This window comes from Talpa occidentalis, unplaced genomic scaffold, assembly GCF_014898055.3.
Source record: "Talpa occidentalis isolate TD23 unplaced genomic scaffold, MPIMG_talOcc4v2.1 talOcc4.4, whole genome shotgun sequence".
Classification (NCBI taxonomy): domain Eukaryota; kingdom Metazoa; phylum Chordata; class Mammalia; order Eulipotyphla; family Talpidae; genus Talpa; species Talpa occidentalis.
In genome coordinates, this window is record NW_023604295.1 from 90278558 (window position 1) to 90304269 (window position 25712).

Genomic DNA, 25712 nt, shown 5'->3' on the forward strand with positions numbered 1-25712 from the left:
ATTACATAAAATAATTCTCTTCTATAGATTATTTTTGAGAGAACTAATAGCAGTGGTAAAATTATAGGAATAATAGCATATCATAGGAAGTAATTAATTTAAATTAGCATCATGTTTGAAGAAATATAAGTAAAACGCTTTATGGACATTTACTTTTGTACAAAGGAGGAAGGCCTGGAAAAGCATGCATCGACATTCTGAAAATTAGTTATAGCCATAAATGGTTTAATTGAAGACAGCAATTTAAAATATGATATTGTAAATCTGTAAGTCGGTTTCAGCCCGGGGAATTTAATTTGGGGGACAGCAGAACCCTTGCTGCAAGTTCATTTGCAAAGCTGCAGAGCAAGCCCCTGAGCTTCTGACAATCCGCCCACATTAATATTGATGTCGCCTATGCAATCTATTTCTGTTATTTTTATGGTTGTTATTCTATGTCTGCAAAGGTCATTTAAATTATACTGCGGCCGAAAATTTGTTTCATAAATTTTTATATAAATACTAATTACACCCTCTCGGAGAGCCAGCAGGGTAGCGTTCATTTATCACGTTTATACGACCTGCGATGACAGAAAGAGAAGGCGAGGGAGACTGGTGAGCTTTTCCCGAGACCCACTAGGCTGGCAGAAGAGGCAGCAGGTTGCTGGGGGGTGAAGAAGAAATTCCTACTACAATCACTGAGATTTAAGAATCTTTAATAAGATACGAAAAGTTACCAAACAGTTCTGGAAACTAAAGTGTACATACGAGTTCTAGCCATAAATATTGAATAGCTGTAACATGGATAAACCAACCGGCCCTTTACATGCGGGTAAATATGGAAACTAGGAATTATATACATTATGTGGTTGTATCTTTTGCCAAAAGCAACGGACAGGTATAGTTTATATCTTTTTTAATATCACTTTACATAAACAAATGAAACAGTTTGACACGCAGATCCAGGCTCCTACTATACGTATTCTTGACAGGACGTGAAACAACATTTTACTGCACTAAAGTACTTAGACTTTGGGACGAATGTTTGCACTTTATACAAAAAAAAAAGCACATTTATACCAATAATATTCTGTTAGGTCGACGTGGAGACTGTAATCGTACAAAGTGATTCACATTTTGGTACACATTTACTAGAACATTCTTGCCATTCAGTACAAACAGTTGGCTTTTGGCCGTCCACCCTTCCCCCTCCCCCTCCCCCGCCCCTTCCCCTCCCCTAATGCAAAGACCACAACGCCAAGATCCCACCCGCCCGCTCCAACCGAGATACAACTATTTACAGAATCCAACAGTACAGTTTTAAGCTAATAATTCTGTATTTACAAAAATGCAAAGCCAAAAAAAGAAAAATGCCAAAGCCCAGAGAGCCTGTTCCGAGTCCGAATAGAAACTGGCCCTGGGGGTTGGCGGCATTTGGTCAAGAAGCCGCCTTTTCCTCAACCCCTCCCGCCCTTTGGCTACCAAGCCTTTGCAAAAAAAAAAAAAAAAAAAGGGGGGGGGTGGGGGAAGAAAATTAAAATGAACAAAATTAAGAGATTTGGTGCTTCCTCTCTCTTACTGGGTCCTGGGTCTATTGGCAGCTTTTTAAAAAATAGTATCGTGGGGAGGGGGCTGTTTGGATTCACAGGGATCTTTCAGTAATACTCTGTGTACGTGTGTGTTTGTGTTCAGTCTCTTAAATAGGGTTTTGTTCGGTGTTTTGTTTCTGCTTTTAAACGTACCATTCGTTAAAATTGGAAGAGAGCGCGCTGTGGCCGGCTGTGTGGTGGACTGCGGAGGACGAGGGCGACAGGGAGCTGGTGGTAGGGTTGTCTGTGGAGGGAGACACGATGGTGGGCGGAGTGGAGGACTCGTAGCCAGAGCTGGCTGCCGGCGAAGGCTGCGAGCCCTGCGAGGAGGATTCGTGGACCTGCGGGAATAAAGTCGCGTTTTTACGGAGATAAAGAGCCTGCGGGGCTACAGCTTAGGGTCCTGAAGGCCGCGCGCCGCCTTCCCGGGAGACCTGGATACCCTTGAACTCCAAGGAGGTTCGACGAGTGGGATTTGGACTTGATTGTCCCATCTTGGCCCTGCAGAAGCAGTGCGTCAGGAAGGGACAGCGCCCCCGGGACTCACAAAAGAAAAAGAGAGCTGGGGAAAAGGGACGCTGGATTTGAGGCCAGAGTCAGAGATAGTCCCTCCAACAGCCGCTGAACTTTGCTCGCTCAGGTTTAGGAGAGCAAGTGCTCAGGCAAGGGAGCAAGACCCCAAGTCTTCTGCCCAAGGCTTCTAGCCACAATGGCGGCAGCTTCTGCAGCGTCAAACAGCTAGCACAGCTCTAGCGTCCTATCTGAGCCAAATTCAGTCGCAGTTACTTCTCGAATGCTCACTTCTTTTTTACTTTTCTTATTATCAGTAAATTTAGAACCATCTCGGGTGCCCCATCACCTTTTCCAACCCCTACCGTCCCTGACCAACCCCACTCAGCGGGGTGGAACCACTGCCTTTCCGCCTCGGCCGGCTCCTACCACCGCCGGGCTGCCACCAGTCGCCCGGCCCAAAAGCAGAACGGGCTTCTAGCTCTAAGGCGGCCGCGTGAGCTCGGCGATTACCTTCATATGTTTGCGCAGAGAACTGGGGTGCGTGTAGGACTTGTCACACATCTTGCAAAGATAGGGCTTGTCGCTCGTGTGCACGTGCATGTGCTTCTTTCGGTCGCTGCTGTTGGCAAAGCGTCGGTCGCAGCCCTCGAACTCGCACTTGAAGGGCTTCTCCCCTGGTGCGAAAGGCGAGAAAGAGAGAAATCTGATTAGAACAAATTCCGCGGCTGTTTTTTGTAAATTTAGACACATGGGAGGAAAACGTTAAAAGTCAGTGACCCGGGGCTAGCACTTTGCAAGCTCAAAAACCCAGATCTTCCATAAGGTCATACATCTGCAGTTGAATTATATATGAATATGAACTACTTAAACTCTAATACAATGAGATTCAAATTTTATTATTGTTGTTAGTAGCAGGACTAGTAATATTACTCTCATTAATGGTAGTTTTTTTAGAACCCAGAGCAACAGCAGCAGGTCTAGCTGCTGGTTTCACAGCCCGAGGCTATACAGACGACTTTGAGCCGCTTCTACCCAGCTCTAGGTCTCTAAATTTCACATTCGATGCTGATTCTTGTGCTGGTTTGCTCTTCTCCCTCCCCCTACCTCCTCCCCGGCGCTCTGCACCCTACCATTGCCTCCCACTTCCCACCCCACCCCCTACACGCACTAGCATTTTATAAAGTAAGCTGGGTCAAAAACTCTGCGCACTAAGTTCTGCCGGGACTCTGGCGTTGAGCACCAAGTTTCAATAGCGGTTCTCAGAAAACACCCGGACAAACCAGAATAAGGAAGCAGAACCGACACTCGACTTCGTTGGCGAGAGGGACCTAGAATTGTCTGGCCGACCCCATAGCACAACCCTGAGCTTGCCTAGAATTTTTCTTTTAATTATTTTCCAAGCGGTGTCTTTATTTTCAAAGACCAACGGAGGGCACCTGGTGGTTTGAAGCCGCTTTGGAGAATGTAAATGCAGAAGGATTTTGCCTTCTGCCGAATCCCGACTACTCAAGCCTACTCACGGATCACACTAAAACTGGCCTCTTTAAACACACACAAGCCTTCAAAATCCTCCTCCGGCCTAAATTACTTTCTTTCCCGCCACCATCCCCTCTTTCTGGTTTTGTTTTTATTTCTATCTATGCCTCTTCATCTGATTTCTTCCAATTTTCTCACTTCCTTTCTTGGGCAAAGTCCCCACTAATATGCGTAGAAAGGGATGTTGGCTGGAAACAAACCAAACGTTTAGATTTGTCTGGAGCTGGAGCGGCTGCAGTCTCGGAAGCCGCCCGGACCCGGCACCTCTCTCCGCCTTCGCTCGCATTAAGGGTTCTGCAAGGTCGGCTTTGCCTTCCTGCTACCCTGTTCTTTCTTCCTTCTCATTTAAAAAATCGATATCCCTGGTCCCTTCTCGCCCAACCCACTCTATACTTTCTCAAAATTTCAAGCCTCCAACTGAAAACAGCGCACACTTTCTGCGCCTGCCCGCTGGACCCTGACGCCCAGATTCAACCCAGGCCCAGTTTATGCGCCCCGGTGACTGACTTGAATTTTGGGTCCCAGGCCTGCGATGGGGGAGGGGGTTCGTCTAGGACAGCGGTCCCCGTACCTGTGTGCGTCCTTTTGTGGATCTTTAAGTTCTCAGAGCGCGCGAAGACCTTGCCACAGCCAGGGAAGGGGCAGGGAAAGGGCTTCTCGCCGGTGTGCACGCGGATGTGGTTGACCAGTTTGTATTTGGCTTTGAAGGGCTTGCCCTCGCGCGGGCACTCCTCCCAAAAGCAGATGTGGTTGCTCTGCTCGGGTCCACCGACGTGCTCCACTGTGACGTGCGTGACCAGCTCGTGCATGGTGCTGAAAGTTTTGTTACAAGACTTTTTGGGGTTGGCCAGCTGTTCTGGCTCGATCCACTTGCAGATGAGCTCCTGCTTGATGGGTTGGCGCATGTAACGGAAGAAGGCTCCGGCGCCGTGATGTGCGGCCATGTTCACGTTCATGGGCCCATAGCCGTGCAGCTGCGGCGCGGCATAGTGCTCCGAACGCGGGCTGGTGACCTGGCCGTACTGCTCCGGTCGTGGGTACATGTCCCCGGAGAAGCCAAGCCTCATCTGCCCGTTGACCACGTTGGGCGATGCGTGGCCCGCTGCCTGCTCGTGAAGGCCAGGGAAGAGGAGGTGGCCCGCTGCGTCCGTGTGGCCGTGTGGGCCCCCGAAACCCCCGGCCGAAGCTGCGAACAGGCTGTGCTGTGCGCTGGCTGCAGCCGCCGCGTCCCCAAAGCCGCGGTTGCGGAACAGAAAGTCCCGCGTGGAGTTGAAGGCTGCGCTGGAATAGGAGCCGACGTGGCCCGGGTGATGGTGATGGCCCAGGGCCGCGGCAGCGGCGTAGCCGGGTGCCTGTGACGTGAAGGCGGTCTGGCCGGCGGAGGCCAGCTCGTGCGAGCTGGGGTTGAGCTTGAAGGCGCCCATGCCGTCGGCGAAAGGGTTGATGCCCAGGCCCACGTCGCGCTCGGCCACGTCGCCAGCCGAGTGGTGGCGGGACGCGCCAAAGGTGGTCACGCCGATCGCGGGGTACTGGGGGCCGGCGTCCAGGAGCATCGTGGCTGCTCCGGGCGAGCCCCGGCCTCCCCCGCCCCCCCACCCTCGCCCGCGGAGGAGGGAAAATCGAGAGGAGGAGGAGGAGGAAGAGGAGGAGGAACGGGAGGAGGAAGAGGAGGAAGAAGAGGAGGGAGGGGGGGTTGACCCACCTCGCGAAGTCCGAGCCCGCGGGCAGTGGCGCAGCGCGCCGGGGCGCCCGCCTGGCCGAGCGCGGGAACGCCGGACGGCTGCGGGCGGAAAGCGAGGCGGTCTCCGGAGCCAGCCAAGCAAACTCCGCCGGCCCGGCTCGCACTTGTTTGTCGCTTAGTCTCTGCCGAGAAGACCCAGCGTCAAGGCTGCCCAATGAGAGGCAGGGAGCATCTCAGCCCCCCAAAAAAACTTCCTCCCGGATTTGTAGCATAGAGGAATGCGAGCGCCTGAGCCGCTACAGCTCGGCCCTCTCTCTCCGCTTCACTTCTCCGCTAGCCTCTCGCCCTTTCTCTCTCTCTCTCTCTCTCTCTCTCTCTCTCTCTCTCTCTCTCTCTCTCTCTCTCTCTCTCCTTTCTCTCAGGCTTGCCTCCTCGCTCCTTCACTCTGCTTTTTCCCCCCTCTGCTTTTTGCAAAAAAAAAAAAAAAAAAAAAAAAAGGGGGGGGAGAAAAAAACGAAAGAAAGAAAATGCCAAAGAAAAGGCGCAAATCATGCACAATATTGTCTTTTGCGGTTTATCTTCCTGGGGAGAAACTTTCACCTCCTCAGCCGGGCGGTGAGCGCGAGACTGATAGCAGCAATCATTCCTGCAGATAAATGAATTGAAAAGACGACACCGTGCCCCCCTTGATGAATGGGAGCAGGGGGAGCCGTCACGTGCTGCTGACGCCAGCGCCCATTGGTGCGCCAGGGCTCCCCCCGCCCGCGGCCGCCGCGCCAACGGAGGGCGCGCGGAGGCGCCTCGCGCTGCTCATTGGCCCGCCCGCCTCATCAATCCCAGGTATTGTAAAGCGCCTGACATCCCCTTTTGACAAACAGGGCTGCCAGGAGTAGCAACTTTTTTTAGCCAAATTTTTCCCCTCTTCTCACGGATTTTTTTTTTTTTGTTGTTGTTGTTGTTGCTACAATTCCTTTTCCTTCTCGAACTCAAATACATTCTCTTTCTCCTTATCCTTTTCCATATGCCTCTCCCTCCCGCTCTCTGTATCCATCTCCCGCTCTATCACCAGCCTTATCTTTCTTCTGGTCCTTCCTCCAACCTGCTCTTAGCTGAGTGATTAGCGACTTCGGACAGTTCGTCTGGGAGACCACAAGGAGGGGATGGGGCTAGTAAACACAGCTAAGGCACTTCCAGAATGTCCCGATTCAGCAACTTTCTTTTCTTTCTTCCCCCTCTCTCCCCCTTCGAGGGCCGCAAAGGAGGCTTTTGTTATTTGCTCCTTTTGAAGTTTGCTTCACTGTTGCCTCATCCCCCTCCTGTTTATAATTTAAGATCTCGGGAGCACGCGGGCAATCCACTCGCTCTTTACATGAAATGTGGTTTCTCGGGATAACTGGATGCCTCGATTTGCGCACTTTTTTTTTTTTCCCCTTTCATCGGGCTTCTTGCGCCCTCTCCCCCCTTCATCCAAACAAACAGTCGCATGCGAGCTCTTAACTTTCTAGGTTATTGAGGTTTGTTTTTAGGTGGCAAATTGGAAACAATTGTCGATTTTTTTTTTATTTTTCTCTCCCCTGTGTTATTCTTCTAATTTCTCCCTTTCTCCTACACTCTCTCGTCTGCTCCCGCTAACCCCCTCCCTCTGCACTCCTGTTCCCAACCCCAGACCCTTTTCATTCAGGTAAAACTGTAAATTTCCCAGTGCGCCATTGTTTTCAGGACTGCTCAAAGCTCCCAAGAAATTCCCGAATACCTTTTTGGTATTTAAATCCCCAATAGATAGGACCAATGTAAATTTTGTGACATTCAAACCTTTTCTAGTTCACAAATCAGTCACCCTTGTCACAGTTATTGAAATTCCGCAACTCGCCACACCAGGACGGTGGAAAAAGCGGGCGCGGTCTTTGTTGCCGACCAGGCTTTTGATCGCCAGAGAAAATTTACTTACCTTCAGATGAGTGAACAGAAAAAGAAATAACACTCCCTTTGATTTAGTTAGGAAAATGCAGACATTTGGATTCAGTGCAAACATACAACACTCGCTTGTTTTCGCGATGCGGCCCTCGATTAACCTGTCTTTGCCCAGCGCAAAGTCTATTCAACAACTGTGCGTAGTTGCTTTTTGTCCCGTCCACAAAGAGCCATTGACTGTATATTAAAATGATTGTTGAAAGGTAGAAGAGTATGGAACTTAAAAGCAGGAAAAAAAATCTCTGTGACTCAATCAATTAAGGCAAGCAACATTTATGCATTTCAAAAAATGCAGGCGGATGCGGGGGGCTGGGACATGAGAGTTGCATTTCTCCGCATCTCTGCTTAAAACCTTGTCTGGGCTGAGGGTTCAGCTGAAGCGTCTGCATATTCATTAGGTCTAATTATTTTCTAGTAAGGAAAACACAAAAAGCCAAGAGTCGGAATCCTTCAATTTGCCCTTTGTTTCTAACTTCATTTGGCTTCTTTGCAGCTGAATCAGAGCCCTAAACTCTTTCTCAGACAAAGAAACCTCAACTCATCCTTTCACAGGCGACCGGGTTAGAAAACTCACCAATGCCCGAATGAGAAAAAAAATGAAAATGAATATTTTTGCCCAATCGCTAGTACTGGTTGCTCCGGCTGGAGGAAGGCAGGGTCCACGACTGCCGCTCCTTGCCTTTCTGGCTTTCTGATCTTTTCATCAACTAGGTTCTGCTTAGGGTTGGTGAGCTGAGCTGTTTTTCCCTGGGTTCTTCCCAACTCAAAACTCGACTTGTGTGTCTGGGATGGTTTCCTGGTGTCTAAAGGGACCTGGCCAAGCATTGTGCTTGCTGTGCTGGGGAATAGAAATTCAAGAAAGGAAAAAAAAAAAAAATGTTCTCTTCCCAGCAACAAGTCTGAGTTCAGCAGCTCAACATTCCTGCCAACTTGAAGTGGAATGGGAATGAGAAATGGAAGGAAAATGTTGGGACTTGAGGGCCAGTTGTTTTTTTTTTTTTAATATTATACATTTTGTTCAAAAAACATGTAGCAGAGCCATTCTTTCTTTTCTGCTACATTCAAAAGGAAATTGAATCCTGTTTCCAGTGCTGTTGTAAAAACCTCTGCAAGGAGTTTCTCTAGAGGCTGCACTGTTCTCACTAGGGAGAACAAATATTGAACCCACCTCTCCTGCTCTAAAAAAAAAAAAAAAAAAAAAAAAAAAAACAAGGGAGGGGACCTGAGGGGGAAGGGTAGTCGTTGGGAGGGGGAGAGGGAAAATATTTCTTCAAAAAAGAAAGTCAGTCTTCTCCTCTCCAGTCCGTGGAAAATCCAAGGGAAACAAGAGGGTATTTTTAGGAAACCCTTCCAAATACGCAGGGCAAGAGTGAATGTGAGAAAAAAAAAAAAAGTTGTGGGTTGTAGAAGTTATCAAGTGGGATTTGCGGCGCTCTCTGCAGGAAACTCAAGCGGCTCCAGTTCAAAGCCACATGCACCAACGTGACATATAAGCCATTAAAATATCATCCTGACGGCTCATTTCTGCTTCATCATACATTCCCTAACTGCTTTCCGAAAGCTGGAGAAGGAGAAATGAAGGATGACCGCCTCGCTGGAACCACAAAAGAGAGGTTTGAAGGGGTTTGTGGTCCCCCCTCAGCCACCCCAAAGTGATGTGCAGAAATGAGGCGATCCCGGCAACAGGTGGAGTGGGGTAAGTGCGTGAGTCCAGGGGACAGACAGATGGGACCTGTACCCCCAGTAGCCGGGTAGTAAGCGTCTTTATGGTGCCATTGGCACCCAAACCACACTAGGCGAAGAGACCCAGCTGGGCTTTCTCCTTTATCCCCTTCCTCATTAGCACCCCCCACCACACACACCCTTCGGTATAGGCCCCACCCCACTGACAGGGGAGGAGGCGGCTGCGGTAGAGGTGAGTTCATTCCTTCTTCCCAGGAGGGGGGAGGGACCAGGGGGACGAACGGGTCTCCCACTGGCAAGGAGGCGAAGAGCAGCTTGTTGCCCGCCAGCCTTCATTCCCCTCCCTGTAAATTGTCTGGGTGCCCCATCGCTGCAGAAGAAAGGGTATGGTGGCTCATAGTTTCCCTCGAGTGGAGTGAGCCGGGGGGTCGGCACAAGGAGGGGGGCCCTGCAGGCAGTTTCTCTGCCCTGCCCCCAGGAGGATGGCTGGGAGGGTCTCGGCTTCCCCTCCCCAGGGTCAAAAGATCCAAGTTAGTCCGGCTGGCAGCAAGATGATGGAACTTCTCCACCCCAAACTGACAGCGGATGCCGGCTAGGTCAGCAGCGGGGCAGGATCCTCGCCTTCAAGCATCTTGGTCCTGCCTCAGGACACAGACGGCTGGATCTGCTCTCTGCGCTCGCCGCCCGCCAAAGGTCTAGGACTTGGATTCTTTCTCCCGCAAGCAAACGAGGGCTTTGACTAGCTCTCTGGGGAGCAGGCCGCAGCCGCCTTGGATTCTAGGCACTATCCTAGATACCGAGGGGCCCTGAAAATTAGGGGCAAGGGAGGCGCGAACAGAGTTGATTTGGGAAAGAAAGCTAGGACTGCTCAAAAGCTTGACCGGTGCGTTGGGTTCCATGGGGGGCCGGCTAGGAGCCAGCGAGGTATTAGGACTCGAGAAAGGGAGTTAGAGGGCTGCTCCTTGGCCAGAGCTGTCCGCAGAAAAATTTCTCTGGTTTCGTAGGGTGTAATTTCTCCACGCCTTGCTCTTCTTTGGCCTCAAAGCTACCCTCAAGGAGCACCACTTTCTCTTCCTCTAGCTGCCCGCAGGTGTGTGTATGTGGGGACTTTCAAAGGGACATTAAAATGTGTAGAAAGGTCTTTCAGCCCATCCACTAATATGGATTCTAGGCTGAGCACACAGAAATCCCCCACCCTTCAGTTCAGAGCTGGGGGAACCGGTGAGCTCTGCCCTCTAGGGAACTGGAGAATTAGAAGAGGCCCTTGCACAATCCAATCTCAAAGTTCAACATCCTGGCGCTAGAGGAATTGATGGAGGGGAAGCAGAGGGTTTTCAGGAACAGCTGGCTACTCCAGGCCCCAGCAAAGACGGGGACTATTTTGGCTTTAACCTGGGCATTCCCAGACAACCTTCAGAGTATCAACTCTGTGTTGCCCTTTGGAGCTGTGGATGAGTGGTGGGTAGCAGCCTTTTGCAGGAGTGTTTTGCTAGTTATTCAGTATGGAGCTGCAGATAAGAGCACAGAGACAGAAGATGCTGGCTTGGGAAGCAGGCTGCTGGTGACCTTTGACCTGAAACAGGCCTTCCCCAGTTAGAGGGACTCCACAACATGCTGCCTTTGTGTTCCCCTCAAAGAAAAATGGAGTCTTTTGCATATACCCACTAGTACATCTTCCTGGACTCTCTTCTAGCACAATTAATTACTGGACTTGCTGACACCCTTTCCTCTTCTTAAGGTGTAGGGAAGAAGGCAGATTCCAATAAATATCTAAGTTGTGGTACCGACTGGATATTTAGTGGCCAATGCAGGTGTGAGGAAACAAGCTAGGAGTAACCAAGCTGAGCATTTTCAAAATTTTAATATCGATGGGTTGCTGAGGATATCAGCTCCAGGGATGCAGGGAATGCTAACAATTCTCTCACCCATCCTTCACCCAGATGACTGACTCGGTAAGTGGGGTCAGAGTTTGAAGCAAAAGAGAAGATACGTACCCTGGCTCCCTGCACGAAACTGGCCTGAGCTGCTACAGAAAGTGGCTTAATGTCCCAGTTGCTTTCAGGGATCGATTCTGCAATGTTTGTATGACTGCGGGTTTGTAATGCACAAAAGACTCCTAGAACCTGGGGATAAAAGTGACCCAGGCTTCTTAAAGGGAGGACTCGGGCAGTGTTGTGGGTGGACAGAGTTCTCTAGGGAAACACATTAATTTTCCTCTGAAGCGTAAAAAGTAAATTCTATTAGTTCCAACCAACCAAGACTTTTCCTTTTGCCAGACATCCTGCCATGAGGAAATTTTAGAACCAGGATGCCCAGCATGCTTTCCTTCTGTAGGAATGCTAAGTTGGGCCTCCTTTCTTTCCTGATTTGTGTGGGAAGGAACTTATTACCTTTGAGGATGGATGCCTTTTGGTTAGAAATAATTCAAAGTAAATAAAACTCTCTGGTAAAAGGTGAGTCTACCCCACACCCCTTAGGCTTAGACCTAATAAAGAAAGGAAGGGTAAAAAGACCCAAGTTAGTTCAAATGTGGGTTGGGGATTGAGGAAGAGAGAAGGAAATCTCTTAGCATAGAGAACTGGCAAACCTTTGAGATAGCAGAGCCCCACTTGGATTTGGCCTGTGGTTCAACAAGTTAAACAACTACTTGTTCTGAAGTGTCAAGATAGGCAGATATCCTCATTGACAGAAGGCTGGCTGTGTTTGTTCAGCCTGAGACCTTTTCAATGAATGTTTGTCTTTCTAGGCCAAATTGAGCGTTGAGCTGGGGGGATTGCCTCTGTTTGGCTGTTCCATTGCCTTTAGCCTCTCCTGACAGATCAGAGGTCTCCAGCATAGGTTTCAGGTTTTAAGATGGCCAGAGTCTGGTAGTTCTATCCATGATATAAATCTGAAAAGGAATGCATGTTTCAGAGGTATTGTTTTGACAATACCTTTTTATTTAAGAAATAAGGATAGCCAGTACTAGATAATAGAAATGCTATACTTTCCCACTTAACCTGGTGAATTTTATGTTAACATTGAAAAATCAGACAGTTCTCATTTCCACATGGGCTTGGGGGTGGAAGATGTGAGGATAAGGCATTTCACATTACCATTGCCAGAATAAAATCTACAAATCTACTAAAAAAAAAATCTCTCCTCTCAGTTTCAATGGTTACACCTCAATTTTTAGCATGCTAACCTCCCAGAGGACACCAAGGCCTCCCATTATTACATCTCACTACACTCAGTAAACTTAAAGAAAATAATGGGGGCTTCTATGTAATAAATTCAAATTTATGAAGTTAAGGATGTTTGAATCCTGCCTCATTGAAAGGGCACCTAATTTCTATTTGCAAAGCAGATTAACAATGTTTTTCAGATAACAATATAGTTGGGGAAACATGAGATTAAATATTTTTATCACCAGGGATATATTGTTTTGCTATAAATGTGGATACTTTTCAGCAGAGTCCTTATATTTTATTTCCAAATTTGGAAATGATTAAGGAAACAAAGAGGCTTCATATCAATACCTACTTTAACTCATACATTCAAGTCACAGGATCTTACATAAATAAAAATATGTATGAAAATGTTTAACTAGTGTCTGTCATTTTTCTTTCCAGTCTCAAAGTCAGAAAATGAGATACAAAACTTCCTTGGTAATGAGGAAACGATTACGACTTTACCGAAACACCCTCAAAGAGCCAAGTAAGTTAAAAATCTTTTGAATATTGACTTGCTGATGTTAATTTTTAAGTAGGTTTTATTTTGTCTTGTGGTTATGTGAGATTGTGGGTTTGGGGTGTTTCTTGAGTTTGAATGAAACTTAGAACAACACCTCAGTGTTTGATGCATCTATATACAAATCAGACACACAACACCCCACCAGCAACCGGTTAATCCCCCTCAATGACTACTCATCTGGACATTCTAGAATTAATATTTGACGACTTTCTCATTGAAACAACCACCCCTGACCTTCTGCAGTTCCACTGTCACATTATTCTATGACATATTCATCTTGAATTCATTTCCAGACGATTTGATTGGAATGAGGTTTGACATGTATTGGCTTCCATAAAAGGAGCAGACTTTGATCTTGGTGATGGGGTTTACATGATATGCATCATCTTTACTAGGGACACCAGCCTTCTGCAATGTGGCGGCAATGACATTCCCACAATGTGGTGTCTGAACAGGGAGTGACTGACAGCTGCTCTGTTAGGAATACCTTCATTGTGAAGAATTTAATTTAATATTCCATTTAGAATAAGCATATGATTTAGAGTTGGGTGTTTCCCCTTCCAGGCATCTAGTTTCCTCATTTCAACTACTCTACCAGCTGACAGTTGCCTCCAAGGTGTTCCTTTTTTGGTAGAAAAAGCAGCTTTCTTAACAAAAGTTAAATGGACAACTCAAGAAATGGTTCTTTTCTATAATTTGGTGGTTATTTGATGGCAGGATTCTCAAGAGAGATGTGGTTATTACGTAAATTCCATTGTTTTGATTCCTCAATGCTGTTCTGAAAGATCCTTTAGCCATATTTCTTAATATTTTGTCAAAAGTTATTTTGCAAAAATGTTGCTTGGATGTTAAATTCTATCCAAATACAGTTATATTTTCTTTCATACTCAATTCTATTAATGATGATTAAAACCCAAACTTCCATAAAAGAGAGAAGCAATATCCTCCTTTATCTTCAAAATCCTGATGTATTTCATTTGTACAATTTGGGCATATGGTGTGATCTTGGGGCTTAAGTTAATTTTCTTATGACTAGAGATAACCTCTCACCGCAGGGATTCTGAAATCTGTCTGTGAATAGCTTATGAAGAAAATTTCCCCTTGATTCGGGTGGTAACCTGAACAGAACCAGGGAGGAAAGGACTTAACAAGTGACTGTAGATCTAAATGACTGCAGGTCTAGCTACAGAATATTTGGGCAATAAGGCTTGTACTTGACCAGCCTCTGTGCAGTGGCCCTCAGAGGCCACTGTGATCCTGCCCTGAGCATAACCTTCAACAGATAATCATCCGTTAGCAGGGTTTTAAAAATCAGAATGGAAAAATAGCCCAGATACTCATCTGAAATTCCCCCATTTCTTCACCAAGGGAAAGAGGTCAGACTCCCTTCTACCCCCTTTTATAGTCAGTGGTGTGAAGAGCTCTGGCAGATGGTAGGGCCACCGAATGTCATATTTCTATGAAGCAGTATTAACAAACCACTTTATTTTATGCTGTTGTTTATCCCACTATGGTGAACAGAGATGCTCAGGGCATGATCTGGAAAACTTGAGGGATGTTTGGGATCTGTTGGTAGAATATTAAATCTTCTCCAGATAGGTCCCCATGAAAACTTCCAGGTTTTTTTTTTTTTGAAATTTGCTATGGATCTTTAGGCTATGGAATATGTCTTTTCTCAGTAAATCAAGTAAGAAAGTGGACTTAGAAATGCTATAACCTCTAGTGTGGTCAGAACAGAATGTTACAGCCATTTATTTGGTATTCGGGAGATAAATGCAGTGAGATAACTTTCTAAAAGGAAAACTTCTGATCACCACGGAGGGATATCACTCCTTAGCCTGTCCGATCAATAGTCACTAAAACCCAGACTCCCTGCTACTTGGACACTGGAAGACTCAAAGGGACTGTTTTGAAGATTAAACTATTTCTCTCTGACATTTGTGCCCCACTTGTCATATGTAGTTAGTTTAATACTACTTTGGGGATTATTTTAGAGATGTGCTTTGAAGACCCTTATATAATTGCCTAGATTTACTGTTAATAAATATTAGCGGATAAAATGGAATTTTTCCTATTTCTTTTCCTTGGGAAAATGCCCCTCTCAGAGAGAATGCCTGGTTCCACTGCTGTATTGAGTCAACTAAGGTGAATCATATAACTTCAAGGAACTTGCAAGGATGAGACAACCATAGTGACCTACAGGTCAATTGACTCCTGGCTACTTAAGAAGCATCTATCCAGGATGTGTCCACATATTTTCAGCACATCAAGAGAAGTCTGTGTCTGGGAAGGCGCTCCTTGGGGCCAGGCTACTGCCTGAGAATTTGTATTTGCCCTTTTGTTGTTGGCACAAAAAGCCACACACATGTTCAAAAGGTAGTGTTGGTGGAGAATGTTTCTAGTATACTAAGAATTTATGTGTGAAAAATCCTCTGATTCTCTTCCTTGAAATCTGGAGGCATTGCTTAGAATTCAGGAGATCCATAAGCATGGGAGGGGAAATATTGCAAATTTATTTTTAACACCTTCTAATGGAAAGTTATCATTTTCTTCTATGGTGAGTGTGGACAACAAACATAGGATTATTAGAGGTACCAATCTCACCAGACTTACAAAGTGGCTGGAAACCTAAAACAACTTAAATATTCCTGTTATTCAAAGCTTTTGATCTGTGGGGGTCACAGTGCATAATTAAGGAATCCATTTTTGTGCAAATATTTTTTTTTTCCCTCAAAGCAAAAGTGAATGGTGGGTTTGACAAACATCCTGACTGGTTGGTTGTACACTGCTTAGATTCAGAAGGTAAGAAAACATTTTAGTTGCAAAATGCTGCTAAAGTGTTCTTACATTTTGGCCTGAATGTAACAGGAAGAGTTGACTAAGTTCTGTGTTGAAGGATGGTTAAGAGTAACAGCCTGGGAGGAACATACTCATTCGGTTTGAATTGGTTTGGGTTTTGTTCTTTTCCAAGCCCTTCATGGTTTTAGACCACACTCACCTAGAGAACTGAATCATGCAGCAGATGCCAGAGAGATGGGGCAATTTGAAACTACTCGCTAAGCCATGGAAGCACCTCCTAGACACCCAGTCTGGCCAGTTCTCCCAAGAAGGGAACATAGTCCTGGAGGCCAAGGAGGAGAGGTCTCAGCATGAGGAGAGAGAATTCCCAGAAAGTGTGAATGGAGTGTGAGGCTGGGTGAAATGAAAGACAGGAAAAGAGGCAAATCCTTAAAGTCAAGTCTCAACACTGCTTCATGGAAGCCCTTGGTTTCTAGAGCAGAAGCAGTTTAACTGTCGAATGCTCTCCTTCAACTTTTTTTTTATGCTAATGCAGAATCTATTGGTTGCATTGCTTAAGCTCTTCCGGCCTGAGAAGTAGAAAGACCTGGATTTGTCAAAGCCCAGAGAAATTGTTGTGGATGTTAATCCCTAGCTTAAATGTGGCCTCTACTATGAAACAATGCACTAAATAAAGAAATTCTCAGGATTGGGGTCAGAATGGGGCGTTTGCAATTGTATGGGGGAATATAAAAATAAAATTTAATATTTAAAAAAAAAAAAAAAGAAATTCTCAAAGAATCTGCCAAGCATTATAAATAAGTTAACTATATATTTTTTTAATTTAAAGAAACTATTATTTTCTGACCAAAATTATACAAGAAAAATCTTCAGTTCTAGGAACCAAGCTAATGAACTCTAAGTCGTGTTCTTCCTAATCTACCCAAACTCCCCTTCTCTGCCAAGGCGTTCGGGTTCTTGTACTTAATCCTTAAAAATTCTCTTAAAAATCCAACCATTTCTCTGCTTTTGGGGCGCTTTATATTACTGCCAGGGAGGTCCAAGTGTTTAGGTGGGTATTTTCCGCTACAAAGAACAAGATAAGGGTGTCGGCCAACAACCCTTTAAATCTCCGGGTGGGGTGCAGCCGGCCCTAACCGGTCAGCACAAACAAAGGTTACTTTCTATGATTATTCCACCTAAATCCAGACCAGAACTGAAGGTTCTCCATCCCCACCCCAAGACAGTGGAATCTGCAGCCCCGGGAGAGCGTTCCTCCGAGAGCAGACCTTGTAGTCCATGCCCCTCTAACTGCTTGGGCCGGAAAACGTGGCGTTCACTTTCTACAGACCCTTGAAGGCAAGCCAGGAGAGAGGCAGAGACTTCAGCCGCCGCAACAAGTGGCCGGAACTAAAAAGTGGAAGTGGTCCTCACGTCCCCTTTCCCGGAGGCTAAATCAGACTGCAGGGTACAGTGCTCAAGGTCGCAAATTGACAGAGAGAAACCTGGCTGAAGACGAGCTCCCCTTTGCTAAGTCTCCCTCGCCTTTGTTTCCTTTAACAACCAGTCCGCGGGGCCGGTGTGATTTATGCCCCAGAGGATTCTCACACCCTCACAGGAGGGCGTTGTGGGTTCGAGGCCAGTCTCTCCCAGGTCATCTCTGCTTCTGGCTCACTTTTAGCTCTGGTCAAGGCTGGACTGAAGGTTCGCTTATCTCCGAGCGCGCCAGGCACCAGGGAGGAGGGGCCGGAAAGACTAACTGCGTAGAATAGTAAGGGGAGAAGAGGGAGGGGGAGGGGATAAGCAAGGCTCCAAATAGGAAGGCGAAGTGGAGAAAGGAGAGGAGAGAAGGGGGGTGGAGGGTGGCAAATGACAACAGACATGAGAAATTTCAAAGAAAGCGAGAAAATACAATTTTTAACCAGTGAGTTCTGGACTCCCTGTATTCCGGCCCTTCCTCCTACTCCCGGATCCCGGGACAAACAGCCAAAGTAGGCCACTACCCCGCCCGCCCGGAGCTGCCCTTCAGTTCGGGGAGGGCTGGGTACGCGGGTCTACCCCAAGGACGTTAAGTGCAGCTCCACATCCCCTTCCCAAAGTCGTGGTGAAAGGAGGCATCACCCAGCCCAGCTCACTTCCAAAAGCAGCAAAGTAGAGCAGCTTCGGGGAAGGTGGGGGATGGGGCCCAAGGGGAGAGAAAAGAATTCGTGCCCCGGTCAGAGCGCATGAGCATTAGAGGCGAGAGGTACTGAGGGGGAGGGGGCGATGGGAAGGGAAAAAGCTGGCTGGTGCGTGTGTGTTTGTGTGTGTCGGGGTGTAAGTGTGCGCGCGCGCGCGGGGGCGCGCAGATCCGCGTGCGGCGGGACCTGTCGTCGCTGACGTGGGGACGGGCGGCGAGCCAATAAGCGACCCAGGCAATTGTTCCTCTCCGCGGGCCCGGGTCTCCGCCCGGAATCTCTATTCACTTCCTCGCGCGCCCCGCTGCTCCCTCTGCAGCGCACGGGATTTCAAGTGGACACTAAAGACCGGGAGAGGGAGGGGGGAAAAGTCACAACCCAAAACTTGAAGGGGGGGGAAACTTTGCAGAAGTTTGTGTGTGTGGTTGCACTTTCCCTTCCCTGCTGTCTGGTGACAGTGGCTTGGGCGGTTAGATCTGGCAGCAATCGGGAGCCGAGGCGGAGATGCAGCGGACCGCCCTCTCCCAGCTGAGCTGGGCGCTGAAATTAGTATACATGACCGGGCGCTTCAGCACCACCACCTCTTACAACATCACCTCCATCACCTCCACTTCCCAGCTGGGCGCCGCAACCCTCAGCGCCCCGGGAAGTCGGTCGCTGAAGCGCGCTCGGGTGCTTAGGTCGGACCCTCTGGAACAGAGCCCTGGGGACCCCAGCAGCCCACAGACTCAGTACTGAGCACACCACTACCCTTTCCACCTGCCCCGCAGCCACCTTCCGTCTCCGACTCATGGCGCGGCAGGGGCCTCTACCAAACAGTGGCCCAGACCAGCGGCGACGGAGGCGCTTGGCGTTTGCTGTCGCGGCGCTCTGGTTCTCGCTTTCAGCGCTGACCGTAGAGGCCGAGGAGTGGCGGGGCTGACTGGGCCTGCCCGGGGTGGCCGGGTGAAACGAGCAGCTCGCACGACTCATTCTCAAGCGCGCTATTTGTCTCCATTAACAGGTAGCAGCTCCGGACACCATGGCCCCCAGCTCGCTGCCGCCTCCAATGCCGCGGTCTTCCCGCGCCTTCCAGAGCAGCTTTCCAAGGCCTATCCCAGCGGTACTTTGAGCGGACTCCTGCGTCTGGGGCTCCCCGGAGACATGTTTGCGCGGCCTGAACCCATAGCGCAGGGACCGGTGGCCCGCACCGAAGCTCTGGCAGCTGCCGCGGCCCTACACGGCTACGGGGGCATGAACCTGACAGTGAACCTTGCCTCGCCCCACGGTCCCGGAGCCTTCTTCCGTTACATGCGTCAGCCCATCAAACAGGAGCTCATCTGCAAGTGGCTAGCCACCAACAGTCCCGCGCCCCAGCGCCTCTGCTCCAAAACTTTTAGCACCATGCACGAGCTGGTTACACACGTCACCGTGGAACACGTCGGCGGCCCGGAGCAGGCCAACCACATATGCTTCTGGGAGGAGTGTCCGCGACAGGGCAAGCCCTTTAAAGCCAAATACAAACTTGTAAATCACATCCGTGTGCACACGGGGGAGAAGCCCTTCCCTTGTCCTTTCCCGGGGTGTGGGAAGGTCTTTGCTAGATCAGAAAATCTCAAAATACACAAAAGAACTCACACAGGTCAGTATTATGCACCGTCCGTCTCATTTGGATCCTCTGGGGAATTAGGCCTCCCTTCTTGGGTACTGGATTTCCTCAAGTTTCAATTGGTGGGGAGGGTATTTTGGTATTTCCACGAACCAGGTTCATAAAATATTAATTATGCCCTTTATTCTTAAAATCACATAAGTTTCCCGAGGGGCTGTGTGCAGGATTTGGGATTTCTGCTTGGGGGGGGTGGGTTGCTTGAGTCTCTGTACATGACATTGTGTGATCTTTCTTTGAGTTTGATTTTAAGGTATTTAAAAAGTCACTGTTACCCAAATTAGTAAAACATAGGAACAATTGTCTTTTACTGGTCCCTTTGGGATCATATGGCAAGCACTCTTTCCACTAGGCAGCCTGATCATCTGACTGCCACCTGAACAGAGGGATAAGGCCTTTGGCACCTTCTTTAGGATTTAGGGCCCTATGTTGGAGCCCTGGACACCCTACATTTGGGTTGTTTGACCACCCTTCCTTTGCTTTAGGAAATACCCAACGAGACTCAGCCACCATGCCATTTCCTGAGTTGTTAAGTGAAATGGGGACATATGTCAACCACTTCTGTTAGTTCTAGTTAACAGAAAGAAAAGGAGCCAGCAAGAGCCTGCAAAGTTGAACTCCTCTGGCCAGAAGCATCTCTAATTAATGCAATTGCAAGGAGAAAGTTTTCACACTTCCCAGAACAGCCTGTTAAGTTATATTAATTAGCTTAGCAGTCGAAGTTCATACTCTCTTTAGGGTTTTCTCAATATGCCCCCTCCTGAAGTTAAAGAAGTCAACATCTCCCTTCCCCAACTTTGGGCATGGGAGAAGGGGAGCAATAGGGACACCAGAAAATTAAATAAATTCCAGCTTGGTGCCACACTTCTACTCCCTGGCGCTCTGCCTTACTCACCTCTATTCTTGGTGGAAACATCAGCAATTAAGAGTCAAAGAACTCCCCCAGGCTGGCACTGTCGGGGAAAAGAAATTTGTTAAATCCCACCTTCTCCATCACCCCTTTCCAAGTCCTGCAATCTTGGAGAAGGACCTGGACCAAGACACTATCACACTTTTAGTTCAGCTATGTCAAGGTCCAGTTTTAGTCCAACACTCTATTTTCAGAGCAAATATGGAAATGTGTGGTTCCCCCCAGTTGTTTTCCAGGATTCCCTCACCATCTCGCCAGCATCTGTCTTTCCCTTACTACTTCTCCAAGTTAACCCCGGGAAAGGGAGAGAGAAGCCCTGACACGCCTCCCTTAATTCTGCTACTCAGTGAGCTGGTTGCAGCACCTCGAAGGTAGCCGCTCAGTCCGCAGTCAGAGAAGAAACTCATTTTTAGTGGCAGGGTGTTTTAAAGCAAACAAACTTATACTGCTCTTTGCCTGGCCACTGTTTGAAGTCCGTGAAGCAGAAAATGGTTAAATTCTTAGAGCAATCGACCTACAGCAGAGAAGCAAGTTCAGTGAGCCAGGGGCTGGCTCAGGTTTGAGTCTATTCAGCTCAGAATTCTAAGTGCATCGTTTCTACTCGTGGTTCTGATTCATTATCAATGGAGTTAAGGAAAAACAAATCTAAGATGCCTTGCCTGCCTCGGCATTTCCCTCAAACCACCCCCCCCCATGAAAAAAAGGGGGAAAACCCAACAAAGTGTTTCTCAAAGGGCAGTAGATTTCACTACAAATTATTCATGAAGACAGTTCTCGATTCAACAGGAAAATAATTGCCTTTTCAAATATTAATGGCATTTCATTTCCTCGAGTCGCAGAAGCAGCGAATAGGAGCTGATTTCTCAGAAGTTGAACTTCTCCCAGACCCGAATCCCGGGGATAACTTCGGAGGCAGCTGTCCTAAGCCCCTAAATCCACGCCGAAAGGTTTCACTTTGTGGAGGCCATAGCAGTCCCGGAACAATGGTGCCGCTGCGAGCTCGTCGCGGGTTAGCTGCTGAGCTCCCCCGGGACCCCACGGCCGGCGCCCTTCCTGAAACCTCTATTCCCCAGGCAGCTGGAGGTGGGGGGCGGGGAGAGGCGGCCTGGGTGAGAGACAGAGAGACAGAGAGACAGAGACCTGAGCTCTGTAAACCTCAGTTGGATGAACAGAGACCGCACCTGGGCGGAGGCGCTTGGACAACCTGGCCCAGCCACAAGTGCCAGAAAATGGTGCTAGCCGAAATGCCCCGCCGCTTGGGAACTTTGTCTGGCCAGGCTGGCGCGGGGCAGGGAAGGAAGCCTCGATCGGGTTCTAAACCTCTTGGAAAGGACTCCGGGCCTTTCAGCACTCAACCCCAGGCCCAAGGCCGCTCCGGGCGGCCGGCCTGCGGGGGCCCTAGCCCAACCCTGACTCTTAACATCCACCCACCCACATCGGGCGCAGCGCCCAGACCTGGTTGGAGGGGGAAGGCGGGAGGCTGGGGGGTTGGGCGGGGGACAGGGATTGGGGTACAGAGTTAGGCCAGGAGACCAGGACGCCTCCAGCAGCAGGGACAGGTCCGAGGATGCTGGGGCAAAACCTCACCTGGTCTTCCAGGGGCCTCTGAACTTCCAAGCTGCCGGCATCACTAACAGTGCCCTGCGTTATGTATGTATGTATGTATGTATGTATGTATGTATGTATGTTTTCGCCTCTATTCCTCCTCTGGGGCGAAATCACTGTTTTACTTGAATGAGGTGCTCTCAAGGTGGGATAAGTATGTTTGAGGAAATATGTATGTAGGGGGAATCAAGCTCAAATTCCATTCCTCCAGTTTTTTTCAGCATATAGTTTCCCTTTGCAGTACCTAAATCGCATGATTCTAGTAAATGAATTTACAAAGAAAGGTAGAAAGGAAGGAAGGAAGAGAGGAAAGAAGAGAGGGAGGGAAGGAAGGAAAAAAGTTTTAGTTTTGCAGATGCTAATAGGGATGGGGGAAGAAAATGAGGGGCTAGATAGGGACACTCATTTATTCTGTATCTTTCTCCTCTTGTTGTTGCTATAAGATGATACCAGTGTCCCCCCAAAATGGCATATGCCAGCACTGTCCAGTCTTCCACTGTACTTACTAGTACTACTCCTACAGGAGAGGGATTCAGTGGTGGGGTGGTGCAAGAGCCCTCAGCGGGCTGTCGAAAGCACCCGATGGTTGTGCGCAAACCTCTGGCTCAACCATAGCCTAAGCACAGCTCGGGCAAAGGGCCTTTGTTCAAACCTGCCCCCCTGCTCTCGTCTTTCCTGGAAGCCGCGGGAGAAGCGACCACAAAGGCGACAGTCGTCCAGCCGTGCTTCTCTTTGCTTCCTTCCTTCAACCCAGGGCGCTCCGTGGCATCCGTTTGTTGGAAGTGCCTAGACATGTGCTCCCCTCCTTCCCGCAGCATCGACGGCTCTTGCAGGAACCTGCGCTTCCAGGATTTTCGGGTCCTTTCCCCCCCATAAACCAGCGAAGCCTCTGGACGAAGAGCTCAAAACTAGGGCTGCCTCCTCGGCCAATGTTTGCACCCTAACGTGCTCTCGCGCCTTCCCGCGGCTCCACGGCGCATCGCACCGTCTGTCCCAGCCCCGCGCGGGTCTATCCCGACGCCCGCTCTCCCGCCGGTCCGCCGAGCCGAGTCTGACGGGACCACTTCAGCCGCGCTCGTTCGGAAACCGCGGCGCTCAAACGGTGTGATTGCGAGAAAGGCCTCGGATCCCACTTGGCTCCGGCAGACCTGGCCGCTCGAATCGAGCCTGCGAGACTGATCGCGGGAAGTGGGTGGTCTGAGCGGGTGGGGGGGTGGGGGGCGCAGTTCACCTCTCGCCAAGTGTCGGGACGGGGAGAGCCGCTGCCAGGGGCAGCTTCTCCGCAAGGCCGCTGGAGCAACGGGATAAAATATTGCGGGCGCGCGTATTCTGGAGGGATCCGGGACGTTTTAGACAGGATTTAAAGAAGACTGCTAAATGTTTGCCCTCGGGGAGCAGAAGGAAGGGGAGGAGGCTCCATTTCCCGTAAAAATCACCTCTGAAATGAATTATTGCTCAGACTCCCTTTCCCTGCAGCACGAATCCACATTAGGCACATACTATGTGCATTGACTACGCATCTTAAATTATTCTATCGTCCTGACGTTTGCACAAAAACCACTTTAGGAAACAATTTGCTCCAGGTTGGGGTGTGTGTTGGGTGGAATGCTGGACCCAGGGCAAAGACTTGGCTGGATCAGCAATTTTAAATCGAGCAGATGAGAACTCCTTAATCAACTCTTTTCCGGACAGAGGGGCTTCTAGCTGCCAGTGAAGAGAACCTGGAGAAAGACAATCGGAGTGGATTAGGATTTTCCAGGATGGAAACTCGACTAAAATGGAGTCATTGTCGCTCCTCCTCCATACCCTCCCCTCAGACCCAGGCGGGAGAGGGGGAGGGGTCGAGGCGAGCTGGAGGGAACTCTGGGGGGTGTGCTCTGAAGCGGGGAAGGGGATGCCGAGTCTGAGGTTTTGTGTGTGTATGTGTGTGATTTTTTTTTACCCCCCCCCTCAGAAAATGGAAGAGAAATGGGGGGAAGGGTGGTGAGGCAGATCCGGGGCCGCCGCCCAGGAGTACTAACGTCTCTGCATTGCCTCCACCAGGGGAAAAACCCTTCAGGTGCGAGTTCGAGGGCTGCGAGCGGCGTTTCGCCAACAGCAGTGACCGCAAGAAGCATTCACACGTGCACACGAGCGACAAGCCATACACGTGTAAAGTGCGCGGCTGCGACAAGTGCTACACGCACCCCAGCTCCCTGCGGAAGCACATGAAGGTGCACGGGCGCTCCCCGCCGCCGCCTAGCTCTGGCCCTGACTCGGCCACCCTGCCTACCCTCGTGTCGTCCTCGTCTGACGTCCGCCGCGAGCCCCTGGTGGCCTCCTCGGCGGTGGTGGCTGCGCGTGGCGACCTGAGCTAATGGTACGTGTGTTAGGGCGAGGGTTCCATCTCACTTGCCCCCACCGCCCCTGAAGTCCCGCACCACCACCTGGTCCTGATGCTGCCACTGCCACTGCCACTGCTGTTTCCTGAATAGGCTGCCTCCATGGTTGCCGCTTCTGCATTCAGTGCTCGCATAGGCCTGCCCAGTGAGGCTTGAGGAGAGCCTGAGGAAGGAAGGAGAGGAGGGATGGAAGGAAAGAAGCAAGAAAGGAAGGGCCAGTCACCACTGGAGCTCATTGAATGTGTTGATTTAAGGTCCATTATTTTAAAATATAACTATGGTATACTTATGTATTCTCTTATCACACCTAGTACCACCCCACTAATCCACACAGACCCCCTCATGACTGGATTGCATGAAACCAGTATTGGGATAAAGAAAGAAGAGAAAGAGACAGGTCGAAGGGGGGAAATACATATCAGGGGAGTTTATATGCAATCTTGGCAACTTCAGGTGGCAAAAGTAGGGCCGCGAAGTCCTTAGGTGTTTCACAGAATGGGAAATGTTTTCTCAGTAGGCCCGGTACTGAGGTTTCTACCCACTCCCTTCACAGCTTCCAATGGGAACCTCGTGAGAAGTTCCCACCAAGAAAGGTGGCAGAGCGTTCCAAAATCATTTTCTTCTTTCTATTCCCATTCCTTTTTTTTTTTAACCTCCTCCCCCAACTATACTTTGAAACAAAAATACTCAGACCCAGATCTCAAAAATTGTAAGCACTCCTACAAAGGAAATGGGCCTGCTGGTTTCAACAACTTCCCTTGGAGATCACATGCCTCTCCTCATGGATTCACCCAATCACAGAGATGTGTGTTTGCTGGTTAATGTGCTCTATATACATTATATTATTGGAGTAGAGGCCGAGTCTAGAAAACAGCAAATAAACACAAAAGAGTGCTGGAAGGGCTTTAAGTTTCATTACTGTGAAACCTCTCTGGACAAATCACCCTCTTCACTACATTTTGACCCTTGTCCTGGCACTGTTTGTAGAATCCTTTGGATGCTTTGCCACTCCAGGTGCAGAATGGGCCAATAGTGTCACTGAGTTGAGGTAGCCACAACGAAGGGAAAGTGAAAGAAGCCTAAGTAATAGAGGCTGGGTGAATTGAGTCAATCCTGTGCTAGTCTTTGTAAAAATCACACAACTTTTCTTTTTTAAGGGACGAGAGATGAACTGAAATAACAAATGTAAAGAGTCTATATTGACTATGTTTGATATGCTGTGTATCAAATCCCCAGAAAAAGAACCAGATGTTGGGGACAGGGAAGAGGAAAACCCTTGCAAATGTTGCTAAGTGAGGGGAGAGGGTATATCAGTGCCTGTTTCCCAGTCTTTCACCCTTTATCAAGAGGATGGGCCTGCCCTGAAATTCTCGCTAAGATTTGGAAAAATAAAAAGAAATGGATATAAAGGCTTTGGCGGACCCATCCCCTAGGGATTTGGAGATAGTAAGGATGTGGTATTCCCACCTAAAGGGAGTCCCCTAAAAAGTTCAATTTTAAAAGCTGAACCCGGCAAACATGTCCTTTTTCTG

General features: G+C 48.9%; 2 protein-coding genes across 2 annotated transcripts; one reads left to right on the top strand and one right to left on the bottom strand.

Annotated features, from left to right (window-relative positions):
• Positions 1-1535: 1535 nt before the first annotated feature.
• Positions 1536-5236, bottom strand: ZIC1 (Zic family member 1). The gene is made up of 3 exons (XM_037524657.2): positions 4189-5236; positions 2592-2755; positions 1536-1909 (listed from the first exon to the last, which is right to left on the bottom strand). The coding sequence occupies exons 1-3, from the start codon at positions 5168-5170 to the stop codon at positions 1712-1714; spliced, it is 1344 nt and encodes a 447-aa protein (XP_037380554.1). The 5' UTR covers positions 5171-5236; the 3' UTR covers positions 1536-1711.
• Positions 5237-11269: 6033 nt separating this feature from the next.
• ZIC4 (Zic family member 4) lies at positions 11270-24156 on the top strand. Its single transcript, XM_054700217.1, is given in 5 exon segments — positions 11270-11383; positions 11385-11405; positions 12564-12648; positions 18643-19260; positions 23843-24156. Coding segments are annotated over 5 exon segments (1152 nt in total).
• The last annotated feature ends 1556 nt before the right edge of the window (positions 24157-25712 follow it).

Excerpts from the sequence above, each read along its gene's own strand:
- ZIC1 (XM_037524657.2), bottom strand. The coding sequence starts at position 5,170 with ATGCTCCTGGACGCCGGCCCCCAGTACCCCGCGATCGGCGTGACCACC. Across the intron at positions 2,756-4,188 it reads CCACAAAAGGACGCACACAG|GGGAGAAGCCCTTCAAGTGC; the intron begins GTACGGGGACCG and ends CTTTCGCACCAG. Across the intron at positions 1,910-2,591 it reads CTCTGCGCAAACATATGAAG|GTCCACGAATCCTCCTCGCA; the intron begins GTAATCGCCGAG and ends TTATTCCCGCAG.